This window comes from Euwallacea similis, chromosome 12, assembly GCF_039881205.1.
Source record: "Euwallacea similis isolate ESF13 chromosome 12, ESF131.1, whole genome shotgun sequence".
NCBI lineage: Eukaryota > Metazoa > Arthropoda > Insecta > Coleoptera > Curculionidae > Euwallacea > Euwallacea similis.
This window is the reverse complement of record NC_089620.1, coordinates 3,578,739-3,593,891: the sequence shown is the minus strand read 5'-3', so window position 1 is coordinate 3,593,891 and position 15,153 is coordinate 3,578,739. Positions and strand designations below refer to the sequence as shown.

General features: G+C 34.4%; 4 protein-coding genes across 8 annotated transcripts in view; 2 read left to right on the top strand and 2 right to left on the bottom strand.

Moving 5' to 3' along the window:
* Positions 1-2,373: 2,373 nt before the first annotated feature.
* LOC136412621 (uncharacterized) lies at positions 2,374-3,581 on the top strand. Its single transcript, XM_066395738.1, has 4 exons — positions 2,374-2,553; positions 2,613-2,727; positions 3,249-3,386; positions 3,459-3,581. The coding sequence occupies exons 1-4, from the start codon at positions 2,506-2,508 to the stop codon at positions 3,479-3,481; spliced, it is 324 nt and encodes a 107-aa protein (XP_066251835.1). The 5' UTR covers positions 2,374-2,505; the 3' UTR covers positions 3,482-3,581.
* A 1,960-nt stretch (positions 3,582-5,541) lies between these two features.
* On the bottom strand, positions 5,542-7,368 carry LOC136412570 (uncharacterized). The gene is made up of 2 exons (XM_066395662.1): positions 7,123-7,368; positions 5,542-5,908 (listed from the first exon to the last, which is right to left on the bottom strand). The coding sequence occupies exons 1-2, from the start codon at positions 7,162-7,164 to the stop codon at positions 5,606-5,608; spliced, it is 345 nt and encodes a 114-aa protein (XP_066251759.1). The 5' UTR covers positions 7,165-7,368; the 3' UTR covers positions 5,542-5,605.
* A 2,152-nt stretch (positions 7,369-9,520) lies between these two features.
* LOC136412622 (uncharacterized) lies at positions 9,521-10,539 on the top strand. The gene is made up of 3 exons (XM_066395739.1): positions 9,521-9,778; positions 9,970-10,072; positions 10,136-10,539. Exons 1-3 carry the CDS (start codon positions 9,731-9,733, stop codon positions 10,291-10,293), a joined length of 309 nt encoding a protein of 102 aa, XP_066251836.1. The 5' UTR covers positions 9,521-9,730; the 3' UTR covers positions 10,294-10,539.
* A 460-nt stretch (positions 10,540-10,999) lies between these two features.
* The window catches only part of CdGAPr (GTPase-activating protein CdGAPr), a 36,093-nt gene continuing 31,939 nt past the window's right edge, over positions 11,000-15,153 (bottom strand). For all 5 annotated transcript variants that reach the window (XM_066395726.1, XM_066395725.1, XM_066395723.1 and 2 more), the window contains 6 exons: positions 14,331-15,074; positions 13,728-13,946; positions 13,402-13,612; positions 12,753-13,029; positions 12,197-12,392; positions 11,000-11,989 (listed from right to left, as the gene is read on the bottom strand). In XM_066395726.1, the coding sequence (XP_066251823.1) occupies positions 11,917-11,989; positions 12,197-12,392; positions 12,753-13,029; positions 13,402-13,612; positions 13,728-13,946; positions 14,331-15,074 (1,720 nt within the window). In that variant the 3' untranslated portion in view covers positions 11,000-11,916. The remainder of the gene's footprint in view (positions 11,990-12,196; positions 12,393-12,752; positions 13,030-13,401; positions 13,613-13,727; positions 13,947-14,330; positions 15,075-15,153) is intronic.

Below are 15,153 nucleotides of genomic sequence, written 5' to 3'. Positions count from 1 at the left end.
TAGGAAGATCGACTTCTGAGAAAACTATACTAGGAGAGGAGTATCGGAAGGATGGTTTCTGATTTAATGAGATCAGTTATTTTAAGATCCGAGAATCGAAATATCTGCATTATTTTAGTATCGCAGTACTAAATTTCGGTTTTCTATGGCACGCAGACCCCCTACACAGGTTGGTCTAATTACCGTGGTTTATTTTCGATATCTCCTAAACCGTTAAAATTAGACGGTTGGTTAAATGCGACAACAGCTGCTAAATTTAATAGTACTTAAACCAAGCTTCAAAAAAATAATTTCCAAATTTCATTTGGTTCATCGAATATTGAGAAAATACAAGATTCTTTGATGGTTCTACTGATACACCAGCCGACTGCTTATTAATATAATCTGATAAACCATTTATTTGGAAGTAGATAATATAGTAATACATACTTAGATAACTATATGCGGTGATAAATTATTCAATTTTATACCTTAACAGATTTATATACCTAATGATAATTCACACAAATATACAACCTTCAAGCACCACTGAACATATTCACTAACTGGATGCAACTTCAGGGATTATATGGCTTTGAATTAGCTGCACTTGCCCATCTCATTTCCTATGTAAATACGTAATAGTACAAATTCATAAAATTAATTAATGACTTGCATGTGTGTAAGCAAATACCTCTCTATGGGGCCTTAATGATTATTTTTTGTCTTTGAAAGTTTTTCCTGTGCAATTAAAAATTGATTTTTTGTTGTTAATACTCTTACTGATAACTAGGTACAAAGACTCAACAACTGCAAAACTAGATGTTTTATCGTTAACAACTTGATCAAATTCCAACCTAGTGTCGTCAAATTCCTCAGTCTTCTTAAATGTGGAATTTTTTTCCACTTCAACTGGTTTTCCTTCATCAAGCATTCCCTTCAGGTTAAGAAACGCGGAAGCAACGAGTAAAAGATAATACATTAAAGGTGACATTGTTTGATACTGATAATGTGCATCTGTAGCTGTTTATTAAATTTAAATGTGTGCAAATTCTTGATTCGTTTTAAAGTATCTGATTTCCTCTTTTCTGTTTCCGTTCCTCGACTCTGCAATTTCTATTGCCATGAGTGGATCATTAATTTGAAGCCTTCAATTCTATTCTTCTTGAGAAGGTTCGAGCATTCCATACTGGATTGTATGTATATAACAAAGAATTCAACTCTCAAATTTTCTTACTAGTTATTATTAAAGTACATACTTAACAGGTCATATTTCAGACGTATTTCTAAGATGGAATGTCAATTTATTTGGGCATTTTCTTCATCTCATGCTCTCCAGTGTCAAGTCCTAGTAGGTCTAGGGCCTCTGTTATGGAACATTCTATACGACTCGATACTAAAAGCTGGGAATTCGCCAAAAATCACGCCCGTGGGATATGCGGGCGACATAGTTTCAGTCGTCAGCGGAGACGATCATGCAGAAATGATGGGAGAAGCAAATTAGGCCATTCACAGTTGCGAAAAGTGACCGACTGACCACTCACTAAGCATAGTTCCTGAAAAAACCGTGACGGTCATCTTGAGAAGGAAGAGGAAAAGGAAAAATATCTTTCTAGTGAGCGATGCCTACATCATACTGAAGAAATCGATTAGGTATCTGGAGGTCCAATTTGGTTCGAAGAACATAAAGTACATTTGTCAGAAGAGCTTTAACAAATTGGAAGCCCTCCAGAGAATAATGCTCAAAGTGAAATCCCGGGTCAAAAGGGAGGCCCTGGCCATGTAAGTCTGACTCTGGCACCAGGTCTCTAAGATGGCATTCAGTCGCCCAGGTTCTGAAATAGGCTCCGGTCGTCCAGGTTTGAATAGAGGATACCGATCGTTCACTGTGTTCGGATGCGTGTACTGATGTATAATTAAGACTTAGTTTATGATTAAATCGCCCATTCAGTCCTTATCCTCTATCTATCGAACTTGGTAAGTCGTAGGAAAAGCATTATAGGTTATTTAAAAGCAAGACATGACATAGCTCGACGAAATTACTGAGCTCGTCTTAAGAAAGGTTAATAAGCGAGACTTCCTTAAAAGCAATTTTTTTAATATGAGCCTGTGTGATTTAACTGCCTGTAAATCTTTCCTTATCACATTTTGTTAGAAGATTTACCAAAAATTTACCGGGAAACTTAGATAATCCGAAATGTTGCTAAATTAAGTTTAATGTTCTTATTGACAAATCTATTCTTCATACATATTTAGGTACCTATTCCGATTAAAATAATATTTTACTGTAAATCATTAAAACGTGTCGGTAATTATCATTTACTCAGCGAAAATGCTCATCACTGTACAATGAATTTCGAACATAATTTCAGGAAACATCGAATTTACAAAAAAATAGAATATTATTCTATTTCACCTTCACCACGTCGCATTTAAAAATTTTACATATAAAACCAACCAGCCCCTCATCAACATGCCAGTAGAAGTTTGATTCATGCATCATATTCTACTACCCTTATATTAATCATGAAATACTATGGTGTTGTTACTTTAGCTATTTTAGCTACAATTGCGGTAAGTCAACTGAATTTAGTATTAAATCCTTAATATGTATAAATTGTTAAACCATTAAGGTCATGTCTAATGGTGCTCCTCAAAGCTCATCTGGCCAAAATTACCATCAGTATGGACCGCCGCCGCCACCACCAGGCAATGGAAGTCAGCCGCCAATGCGTTTCAATGAAGGAGGTATCAATACTTGATATACAATATTCACAGTGCGTCTTTCAGTGCGGTACATAGAATTGTACGTGTTAAATTTTCATCTTCAAGTTTGGGGTATTTCAACCCCCTTCTACTTCAGGTATATTTGAAACTTTGAACACGTAAAATTGCGATCCTCTAGATCAACAAATAAACGATTAAGTCAAGATATCCTTAGCTTTAAAATACATTTTTTTGGTACAAGAATTATATGTACATGATGCGCCTCCATCTGAGAACTCTTTGTAGTCGTGTGGTACTTAAGATTGATACCTTTATTCCTCGTTCTTCGAAAAAAGGCTTGAATAAGGAAGATACGTATTAAATGACAAATTGGTACAAAAAGAAATCTTCAGAGCCCAAGCTTTGCCTCTCTGATTCTTCAGATGTATTGCTACAGTAAAAGAGGTCCAAACGACGTTGAAAATGTAACATATAAAAGCCCATGCATAGGGTTAAGAACAACTGTAGAGCTGTGCTAAGATCAAATTATGGGTCAATTTCAGGTTCGTTCCAAGTAAATTCAAAACAGAGTGCGTCATCCAGATTTTTCGTCAAACGTGACTTGGCTGATGATCCTAATAAAGGTGGTCCTCTTCGACCTGCCCACACTGCAGCATGCAGAGGCAATAATAGGCCACCACGTAAGTATTTGCTTATACACTAAATAGGAGTTTTATATATATATATATATATTTTTTTTTTAATGATTTTAGCTGCCAATATCACTTCGGCGTAAAAATATATAGCAGCAAAGGGTGCGTACCAACTTAATCAAGTTTTAATCAGCATCCTAATGATCAAATTGCTCGAAAGCCAATAAAAACTATAAAAAAATACGTCAAGACATCTTTTAATTGTCTCAATCTGATCCCATTTAATTTTGACCTAATAGTAAGGTAGAATCCTTGCCTCAAATTCTACTGTAGACTACCACCAAATCTTTATGCTGGGTCCCAAAGGGCTGGCTTCTGATAATACAATAGATCGTTGTTTGGACAAGCCCACGTCCAGGTATTCCCCGATTATTATCTATTGCACATGCACTCTTCGACCTTCCGCGTTTGTTACCTCTCTTTCCCTTCTCTGGGGTTGATTCCCGGACTTGGGAGAGGAGGTATCCAGGAGTCATCAGATGAAGGTACGGATAGGTCTTTGAACCCCATATTCTATAACATGGTAAATTCTTCTCATATTTACACATAATAAATCTAAACATATGTTTTCTCCTATTCATTTGAAGATTGTTAGAAAACTATTGAGAATTTCTATAAGAAGATTCAATACAAAAATGCTCCCTTCGTAATAACAGAAAAATTTAATGATGTAATAAAAAAACAAGGTGTCCCATTTGGAAACCTCAGATAAAAGATAAGATAAAGATAAAGAAATACTCTACAAACCCAAGAACACGTCACTACTAAGTGGGCTGTTATACCCCACACCCCAAAAAATACCTCGTTTCGCACCTATTCCCAACCCATATTCCCTTTACCCCCAGGTACCTATCTAGCCCCCAACCAGCGCCAAAAACCCACAGTACTAATCTTTTTGCCCCACTTAAACCATTGGAAAAATTTTTAAGCAAAGGCATCAAAAACCTTCTCAAATCCTCAAGTACCTACCTGGGGAAAATTAAAGAAATTTCGGAATAAATTTCGGGTATTTTGGTAATGGGGTATTTTTTGGAGTGTGGGGTATAACAGCCCACTTAGTAGTCACGTCCTCTACTCGTTGTTTTAAAAATTGTTCAGAAACTGATGGAGATTGCTTTTAGGATTCAATTCACTAAATTGAGGTTAAATAGAGTGCATCTAACAGGCTTTTAATGATTTGCTACAAAATAAGGGAAACTGTATAATCTGTTTCAACTACTTATTTGTCCTGTAATTATTACAGATTTCAGTATTCATTCTACGACCTTTATAGGAAATTAAACTTTCCTTCCTTATTTAAGAAAAAAAAACAGGATTTTTGCTCCTCCCGCATCATAAATCGCGTGAATAAAATTAGCGTTTTTCTCCTTTGTTGTGCAAATAACAATTTATTCCTCCAATTAGACCTACATGTATATCAAATTGATCTCTTTCAGTTTCAAAAACACACGGTGACTTTTGATATTTGTTTTGGAGATTTTGAAAATGAGCTTCAATTTATAAAAGTTTAAATGCATGTCCAAGAATCTGGGATACCAAAATGAAAAATTAATAACCTGTGTAGGGTCAATTTGGTCCATTTAAGGAAAAAAACGGGACATGTACAGGGAGGACTATTTTGTCATTTTTTAAGCTTTAATATTCCAAGTAAACTTTGATTGTGAATTTTTCTCGACAGTGTATTTAAATGAAAATATTTTAACCCCCATTTCGAAGAATATTACCTAATTTTGGGAGTCAGTAAACCTCAAGAATTCGTAAAGGATTATTAACAAAGAAAACTAAAAGAGATATTACAATACGACTTTCAACACCTCCTTTAGTTCATGAGATATGGAGTGACATTCATGTTTATTTCGATTGAATTCGAAAGCTGATCGAATTCCGCTTCGTGTCGTTTGATCAACTACCATGACAGTGTTGAAAAGTATTCCTTTCCGCACCTTTTAGGAAAATAACTAGACATCTTAGAAATATTCCGTTTCGCTTTTAGAATGTTTAAAATTTCCGCTGTCTTCCTCGTTAAATCATTCTTCACTACATGTAACGGCACTTCAGCCGTTTTATCTCAAGCGAGTACGACATTTGAATTTTAAAACTGTAAATTTGTAATAGGAACGACAAAATCACAAAAATTCATTGATTCTCATAATAAAATCGTAAAATATATTTCATTAAAATCCCAGGAAACTTTGGGTTTTTCCTATTTATGTATCATTTTCCTTTTTTCCGACTTTATTCTCTCCACTCTCCTTCTTCGCATTGGTCTCGTTAATTTCATCTAAATCGTCCATTGGAGAACAAACCATCCTGCAATTCAGCTTTTCTCCTTTCTCGTTGAAAACGTTGCTGAAGGGATTGTGCATGTGAGGTGGAGGTGGCCTCAACAGTTGATAACCACCCATTTTGAACGGATAAAAGGACTGCTGAAGCGGATTTCCGTAGGGGGATTGCAGAGAAGATTCAGAGAATTGAGGAACGAATTGGGAGAATTGGGCGTTTCCCACTACCTAGAGAAATGGGGATTTATTTAGTGAGTTAGTATTAATAACTACGTTACAACGCGTTATTTAAGTTTGATCGGAATATTTTTTGTTACCGTAGCATAGTGAAACAGATAAAATAGCTCAATTTGTGTATCTTTGGGAAGCCGGTATATTGGTTGTGTTGACAGCAAAGACTTGAAATTCGGGCGTTAAAAAGTGCATTAAATTACCTTCAAAATGAGGTGTCACTCGACCCCCATTTCAATTTAAGATTTTGGGGATGAACACACCCCCTCTTAAGGGGTTGCAGATAGGGGAATCCGAATTAGCCTAAAATGTTTTCCCCTCATAAATAAGTTTTACGTATCCAAGTATTTTTTCATAAATTCTCTTAGCTGTTCAGAACTGCGCGTATTTCGTTTTCAAACGGCCACCCTGTATATTAAATTTAAACCCTTGGGCTTGTTATTGTGAAGTCTATAAAATTGATTCTAAAACTCAGGCAACTCTGTAATTAGTGCAGGTGCCTATTTGGAGTTTCCTCTGTACATTTGATCAATACAGGGGGACTATTAAGTTAGGGTTTTTGTTCTACTTGAAAATAAAACTGATAACTAAATATGGATTTTCCTCTTAGTAGTTTTCCAAGCTACCAATACTAACGAAAATACGGCTAAACCTGAAAGTAAGTCTCGCGTAAAAGAAGAAAATCTGACTATGATTTTTTTATTACATGCCTATAATAAAATTGTACATTAAAGTTAAAAAGAAATGAAAAATTTATCGTTAATGTGCATGATTTTGTTTATATTAAGTAAAGGTGTTACTAGTCTGTCGACGAAAAAATAATTGAAGATAGAGGCGTACATTAAAATAGTTTTATTCTTTTACTCGAGAACGTCGTGTGAAAAAACTCAAAAAAGCTTCCTTTTTCGGAGATTAACAGAGAATTTAAAAATAATTCTTATTTTTCAAAAGACCTGTGGTGTATTATTTTTTATTCGTAACAATTCGGAATTCGTCAGTTTTGATATTTCGGAAAAGCGCCAAGAGAAAATGTGGTAACGTTTTGTTAGCTTCTTTTTCCGGTAGAAAGAAATCTCCAAATTAAAAATCACCCTACAACAACTCTTTATAATAGGATGGAGATTTTAATAGGCGATTGTTTGTAAATCTGGATTTAACAGGATGCTGAAATTCTAATCAATTTTTAAGAAAACATTAGATGCATTACTTACCAACACCATCGAGAGTAACAGAAACGGAGCACTGTAGTACATCTCAAAGGAGTAATTTCTTCAAAGTTTAGTAACCTAGCTCTTTACCTAGTTCTTTCTGACTACATACTCAACAGAATAGTGATTTCTATTTATTACATTCATTTACGTCCGATAATCATATAAATCATAATTCATTTTTTTAACCATTCTAAATAGTGAAATAACATTTCCAACATATTGTTGTTTCCATGAAATAGTAAGCATTGTATATTTGGTACGTATACAAGTTTCCGGTTTAAAGAACAATAACAATTTTTATAATTTATATATGTCGTGCAACACGACTTAATGCAAGTTTAATAGCATTCATCATCTATTAAGTATAGAAAATGATGATGGTCGTCGCTGATTTCTGAATTATGAAGTACTAATTCATGTATTTAAGTTTTTAAGTTTTAAGCACGTCTCACTATTAACTTGAAAGAATGACAAAATAGTAATTTTCCCCTCGCTTTCTTAAACGTATAAAATATCAGATAATTTCAACTCTTCTTATATAAAACATAATCGATCTATTATTTTCTAGTTAATGGACAAATAGAAACAAAATAATAAGAGTTTTCAAGACCTGCAAGAAACTACCCAGTAGGGTGATCTTCACTTAATGGGCCAAACTCTAATCACATATTCTTTCTACAAATGCAGGGTGTAACATATCACTATAGAGATATTTCAGAGGGTGATAGTATGCATGCAAAATAATAAAAAAATGCTGATAGACCCATCGGTCGAAAGCGCATAATTTTCTATATACAGCGTGGCAAACTTGTACATTTTTTTCTGGTACACCTAATTCCTTTTTTACAGGAATTTGATTTAACAAGAGTTAAAGAGAAAAAAAATATCTCTTTTTACACGAATTGTTTTGTTTTAACGCGTTGAGCGCCGGCTCTACGATAATGTGGATTTTCTTTGCTGGTACGGGTGTCTTACACATCGATTTACTTCATTTGTCATTGTTACGTCGATCTTCATTTGTTGTACTCTAAAAACAAAACGTATATGATGGTTCAGAAACAATCCAAGCAAGAATCAGTCTCGATTAGTATATCTTTCGTACGCTTACGCTTTTGGTTGAACAATATAACAAGTCTTATTATTCTGTAGTTTTTTACCCATAAAATATGAATGAAATTATTATTGAGTATATTGCTGACCCTCTATCAGATTATTCGATACATTTAAAAGATTCTGATATAGAAATCGAGGACAGTGATAGTGATGTGGGTTCAAGAACATCAAGAGCTGTTCCATTACAGTATTCAAGTGATTCCGATAATTCCAGTGATTGTGAAATGTCCACAGAATCGCATAGTTACAATGAATTATGGTCAGATGTTGATAAAATTCCTAACATACAAGATTTTACTGCTGAAGCCGGTCCAAAGATTTTTCCTACTGATTAGAAAAACATAAAAGAAGTTGTCGAATTGTTTATTGGCGATGATTTGTTTCAATTAATGGTAAATGAATCCAACATCTATTACCAGCAAAATAAGGATAGGATGAGTGAAGGAAAGAAAAAGTCAAAATGTTACAACACCAAAATTTGATCACTCCCAGAGACTTTTAGGTGATATGAAGAAACATAAAGTTAACAACATTGTTGGATCAGGGAAAACAAACAAATATGTACGACGTCCGTGTAAAGTTTATTCTGCTAATAAAAAAAGAAGCGGCTTTATGTGCGCTGAATGCTTAGTACCCTTACATCTTGGACAATGTTTCGAGAAATATCATATTTGCCTTAAATATTAATATTTTTGTTTTCTACTTACGTTATGTTTATATAATAATTCACCATGAAATAAAAAACTATCTTTTTTTCTATAACTATAAATTAAAAATGTCGGTTTTGTTTCTATTTTTTATTTTCGTTAAATTATATATGACGAATATGCAACAATTTTTTTTTTGATTACTCATTGATCAGAAACAGCGAAAGAGGTCGGCGTTTGGGTTTTAAGTAGCCGATAGGTTGCCGGCGCTCAGGCTTTAAATATCTTTTAGGTCGTCAGCGTTCAATGTGTTAACATGATTTTCAATGTTCTATAAATTTTTTTAATGCATTCTTAAGTGAACTCTAACAAGATTTTTTTAACATTGTTTATTGTACTTTTCACTTGCTTTTTTAAATATGGAACCAATCTACTATTTTTCCATTTATCCAGTATCTTGTTTACACGAATTTTTTTGGAACGTATCTATCACGTAAAAAGAGAATTAGGTTTATATCATTTTACTACAGTATAGACATAAGAATAGAATAGAGATGCTGTATTTAAAATATAGACTAATTAGTTGTTGTACAATGTACGATTTTTTCTGCTCTGATTGGAGATCTAATTACTCCAACGGAAATCAAAAAAGTGATTTGGAAATAAAGCCTCATTAGTAGTAACAATACGCCCATACAAAACGGTTCGTGATTACATTATTTAGTATATGTGTGATTGAATGATATAATTCATATTATTAACATATAGGTACTGTATTGCAGTTTCCCTCCGGCAACGGTCAGCTTTTTTGAAGAACCTAATATGTCCGATTTTTGCTAAAAATAATAATGAAAGTGCTAACTTTAATATTGTTAGTAGTGGTGACGATACAACTGGTAAGCAGTACTAATAATAGTTATTTGTTTTATAAGGCGAAAAAAAAGTAGATTTACTGTCGCAGCAATATTTCCAGCCGCGTCGCAGATGAGGTTATAAAATAAACTAAGGCAGCAAATTTGTGTTTCTGCCCAGTAAAACATAATTTTTTTCTTCTATGGGTATCGATTCATTAAACCCTTTCCTCTAGGCCCACAGTTTTATCATACAAATTGATCGAGGAAACCCCGCATGTATATGGTATTGGTACCCCCGGTACCCCAAGAATACTCCTGTTGGAGGACCTACCACTGGTATTCTCGGCGAAAAAACATCTCTCTTCCTCTCTCGATAAATTTCAACAAATTTTATTTTAGGCACCACAGTAACCCAGTCGATCACTCCTATTAATGCAGCTGCAAGTGTTGCAGTTTCAATGGCAGCGTCAGTTACAGGCAGTGCAACAGTCAGCGGAGGAATTGAAACAACAACTGCAGCCATAAATGCAGGAGAAGCTGAGGATTTGGGTACCTAAAATACAATAAAAGGCTTTGAGTATCGATTGATGTTCATGAAAAATTTTCTTACACTACTTTATATAAATAAATTGTAAGACCTTCAAGACGCATAAAGAAAAATATTTGAATGCGGTTTCTAGTAGGTACTAGTCTTGGTACCTATATTTGAGGTTATTGCCTCTAGTAAAATAAAGATTTTAAAATGCAAAATAGTAAAAAAAGTAATGTAAACTTCATCACATGTTATACTATCGTTTTATACATAAAGAATTTATATTCTACATTAAAGAAATAATATTTCTTGAAAATATGGTAATATCATGGCTACATTTTTCACTGTGACGAAATTGAATATTTTGTAAATATTATTATTTATATGCAAAAAAACCTTAACATCGTAATGTTTAGATTAAATTGGTGCCTATTTTTTCCATTAGTCGACTGAAATTTTCTTAAAGATATAGGGATTTATCCTTTTTGTTTGGGAATGTTACTCAGCAACATTACAGTATTAGGTACTATAATGTTCGATCTATCGGCCGCAAATCAGCAGAGTGCAGAACAGTATGAAATAAATTTTCTTTATGTGTTTAGATTTGTATCAGCTTAGTTTTGAGCTTTTTACTTACATTAATCTCATGAATTACTATTGTTTGTTTTACAATTCCTTACCTGTGAGCTTGTCTGGTGAATCAGGTACCTTCATAAAATAAAACCCAACAATTTAAATGATATCATTTAATGAAACATAACTATATTTTTGCAATTTAAAGCGTAGGTACAGTATTTACAACCAAAGTGAATAATAAATAAATGAAAACGTAAAAAAGTCGGAAATAATAACTATATAAAAGTATTACTTTTATTGTCCTATGCATTTTATTTTCAGTTCAAGACGCATGTCTTTTGCCCATACTTTTTAGGCCATACTAATTGCCATTAACTTCATGGAGAGGGTGCTAATAAGGAATGAAACAAAAGTAATTTTGTTGGGAAAACATCATTGGATTGTTCAAAGAGATTGAAATACCGGCCCTAAACCAGACAAAACGACTTAGTTAATTTACTTTTCAAGCACAAATTCTCTATTCTATATCGCTGTACTAACTGTACTGTTTCAATATCACTTTTATTTATTACACAAAGGGTGGTCTCACGTAATTTTTCTGGTACATTCTTCAGGACAACACCCTGTATATAGTTATAATATAAATGTTGATCTTTGTTTTGTTTTGTATAAAACTCTATCACATTTTCATGTGTTTTCTATAAAAATTCGCGTAGTTTGTAAAGGTTGCAACATCGGTATTAATTAAATAACAAGACGTACCAGTGCACTTAAACACAAACAATCCAAAAAAATGAACAATTAAAACTTAAGAACTAATTACTGAACACACCAAATTAATTTTTATGTATGTACAAGCTTTTGCTAGGAGGTTAAAAAATCTCTTTTGACATCACGAAGAACCGACTGGAATTTGAACATTCGTGAAACTCCCTGTATAACATCCAACTTAAACGCAAAAAAATATTTATTTTTGGTCAAAACTCTTTCAATTTAAAGACGACAATATTACAACTGTGAAGTATTAGGTACTGAACAACATTATTTTTATAGAAGTTTGAAGGTCAAAACGCTATTGTTTGGACTTTGACTCAAATATCGCCTTCATGTCCTTTATGCAGTATGTTGGAGACATTTTTTCTTTCCTGAAATTGAAAAAGGAATATATCCGTATAGTGATAATTCAAGAAATTATGTGTTACACAAATTTTAAGCATACACCCATAAATTCTTAACACGCTTCGTCAAGTTTCTTCTTTTCTTTGTTAATTCATTAAAGGGTAAAGGCAAGTGTTTAGGTCGTAGATTTAAATAACGGTGTTCGATAAAATAAGCGATTATTACAAACTTACCTAGGACTGGATTTACTCTCCAAACTCACTCGTCGCAATCGCTCCGCATCAGTTTCCCTATCTCTTGTCTCATACGTATGTCTTCTCCTCTCTTCTTTCATACTCTCCTCATCTCTCCTCTTATGACGAATGAAATCCAAATCGTTCAAATCACTAGGTATATCATCCGTGGGAATTATAATCCCCGATTTATCACCTGAAATTGAAACCAAAAAGCCATTGGTTCATTGCGACCAAGGAAATTATATCCCTATTAAAGCGATCAGTCCTTGTTACATGTTAGTCTAGAAAATATAGATTCTTCAAGATGTGACATTACATGATGGTCAATAAAACACATCTAACTTAACGCAACGTAAAGCTAATTGAGATATAAATGATGCTTATTTTTGATAATTATCTCCATAGGAGCGCTGTCAATAAAGAACATTAGCCAGTTCTTTGGTTTCTACATAAATTACCATCCAAACAAAGTAGTTCTATTGACGCTTGTTAGCTTCTCAGTATTATGAAAAGAAAAACAAATAACTATCCTTTAATTTGAAAAAAATCTCACCAAAAATTCTCTCCCCTTTCTCTCGCTCAATACTCCCTCTTGAAAAACGGGATTTGTCCCCCTTGACCGGTCCCCTATTCGACCTCCCCAGTTCAACAGTCACAGGAATAGATTTTTGGTTCTGTTGCTCGAAAATGGCGGCCCGAACTTTCAGGCTGTTCCCCATTGGGGGACGCTGATCCTCCCTGCGCATTCCATCCCGAGGTTCACGACTAGGAGTTGTGGTTAAGGAACTGAGGCTTCGCGCAGGACTTGGAGATGCGTTCAGTGCGGGACTCTAAGAGGAATTAAATATTAAAATAAGAATCTTTCAGAAATTTGGATCTGATCAGACCCAAATAAAGACCCACCCAATGAACCACAGTTCATCATGGGTGCTTTCTTCTATTAATTAATGTATGCATTAGTGGTAACTGATTCCATCGTTTGCATTGGAAAGATATTGATGATTGACTGATTGACATTTTAATTTCGTGTCAATGGTATTTTAATCTTTCATTTGTTGAATTATGTCCTGTTATGCCTTGTTATACTGTATGTTATGTTATGCCCTGAACTGTTATCAGTGATGGATTTTATTGAAGTGTGTGGTCGAAGAACAAAAGAAAGCGTCCCATACAACATTTCAGTGTTGTAGTGAGGTACTCACAGATTTCCCAGGACTAGAGGTGACTCTTGTTCGTTCCTCGGCGATTCGGGACTCATTCACACTCTCACTCTCGCTTTTTGTACATTTTCGTCGGCTTCTTGGAGGACGGTCCGAATCGACCGAAATGAGGTCATCGATTGGCTCTTCTTTCCCCTTGTAAATTTTCAGTCGGCTCAGCAGAACGTCCTTATCTTCTTTAAAGGATTCGGATCTGATAACATACAAAATATTTTTCAATCAGATGTTGCTGAGGACCCCTTCAAATTGTACGGTTCGTAAAACGGACACCTTGCATATAAATAACAAATACATCAATAAATCTTCACCTGTATCTTTCGCTTAATATCCGCCGTCTTTCTTCTTTGTATTTTTCAATTCTTTCCCTTTTCTTCTGCTCTTCTTCCTCAACGCATTCTTTGCTCAAACCCATAAGATTTATCTTTTCGTTGCTATGGGACAAATGCAGAGTCTCCATTTGACCGTTTTCGTCCTTAGGTAGTAACTTTGGTTGATTTAACACTTTTGGTAGCGAATTTGTATTATACCTGTAGAAAAAGGAAAGGGAAATTTGATTACGTATTATAATAAGGAAAAATTACCAGGCTTGTGAGAGCTATTCTGTATACAGAGCATTCTCTAAACATGTGGCATAAATTTAAGAGCATATTCTTTATCTCAAAATAAAAAAGTCAGTTCATGTCAGAAATAATAGGATGTTGAGGTTGAAAATGGTGTATTGTATAACTAGTACAAAATGCATTTAAAAAATTGATTGGGAAATGGTTATTTGGTGCAAATTCGATAGAGGGTCTTGTACAAACGACCGCGCGGGTTTGAACCTGTGCGAATTCTTATATTGCGGTACAAAATATCAAAAATAGTTCATCCTAGATATGATATACTTAATGCATTTTCTTACAATGACTTACCCTATTCGTTCGTCAAAAGACTTTCTCCTGGGATTGGTACTAGCAACTCCGAACTCTTTTTCAAATTCATTCTCGTCCAGCGAGCGTGTTTTCTGTTGCAACTTCAAGTTTCTCGCCCTTACGCAGGGAGGAAGACCGTCCTTCTCATAAAATTTCTTCAACCGGATGGAGTTTGCGGAATCCATTTTAATAGAATCACTTGTAGATGTTTTATCGTCATTTAAACTCCTAGGAATCCTCGATCTTGGCACAGTTTCAGAGTTCAAGCATAAAGAACCATCTATCTCTGACAAACTTCTATCATTTTCTGGTAAATTTTGGGATTTGGGACATTCTTTGGGAGCTTGGAAGTTGTTACACCTTACGGGCGATTCAAGTTTCGCGCTCTTTTCTTCGAAAATATTTTTTAAATCTTTGACGTTACATGTCTCGAGCACCTCGGTCTCTAATTCGTTACAATCAGTCTTGTGTGGTTTACTTCCACTTCTTAACGTTTCTCCATCCAAGTTCTCGTAAATATGTCCATCATCTTTTTCCAACGAATCAAAGTCTGTTTCTTCCTTTGAAGGCGGTCTATGCTCGGCAGAATTGCTATTTCCAGGAGTGCGTCCTAAAGCTTCCAAATCAAGCAGAGCATTGACCTCATGAATTGATCTACGGAAGTATTTAACTTGTTGGTAGATCGCATTGTCGTCATAGGATTCCGTTTCATCAGACTTCCTTTTGTCGTTTTGTGAAGTCGACCTAAAGGAAAATGAATGTGCCGTTTTAAAAAATTGTAGTGTTACAATTATTTCTTAGTTTTATTCTGCGGGAAGTAATA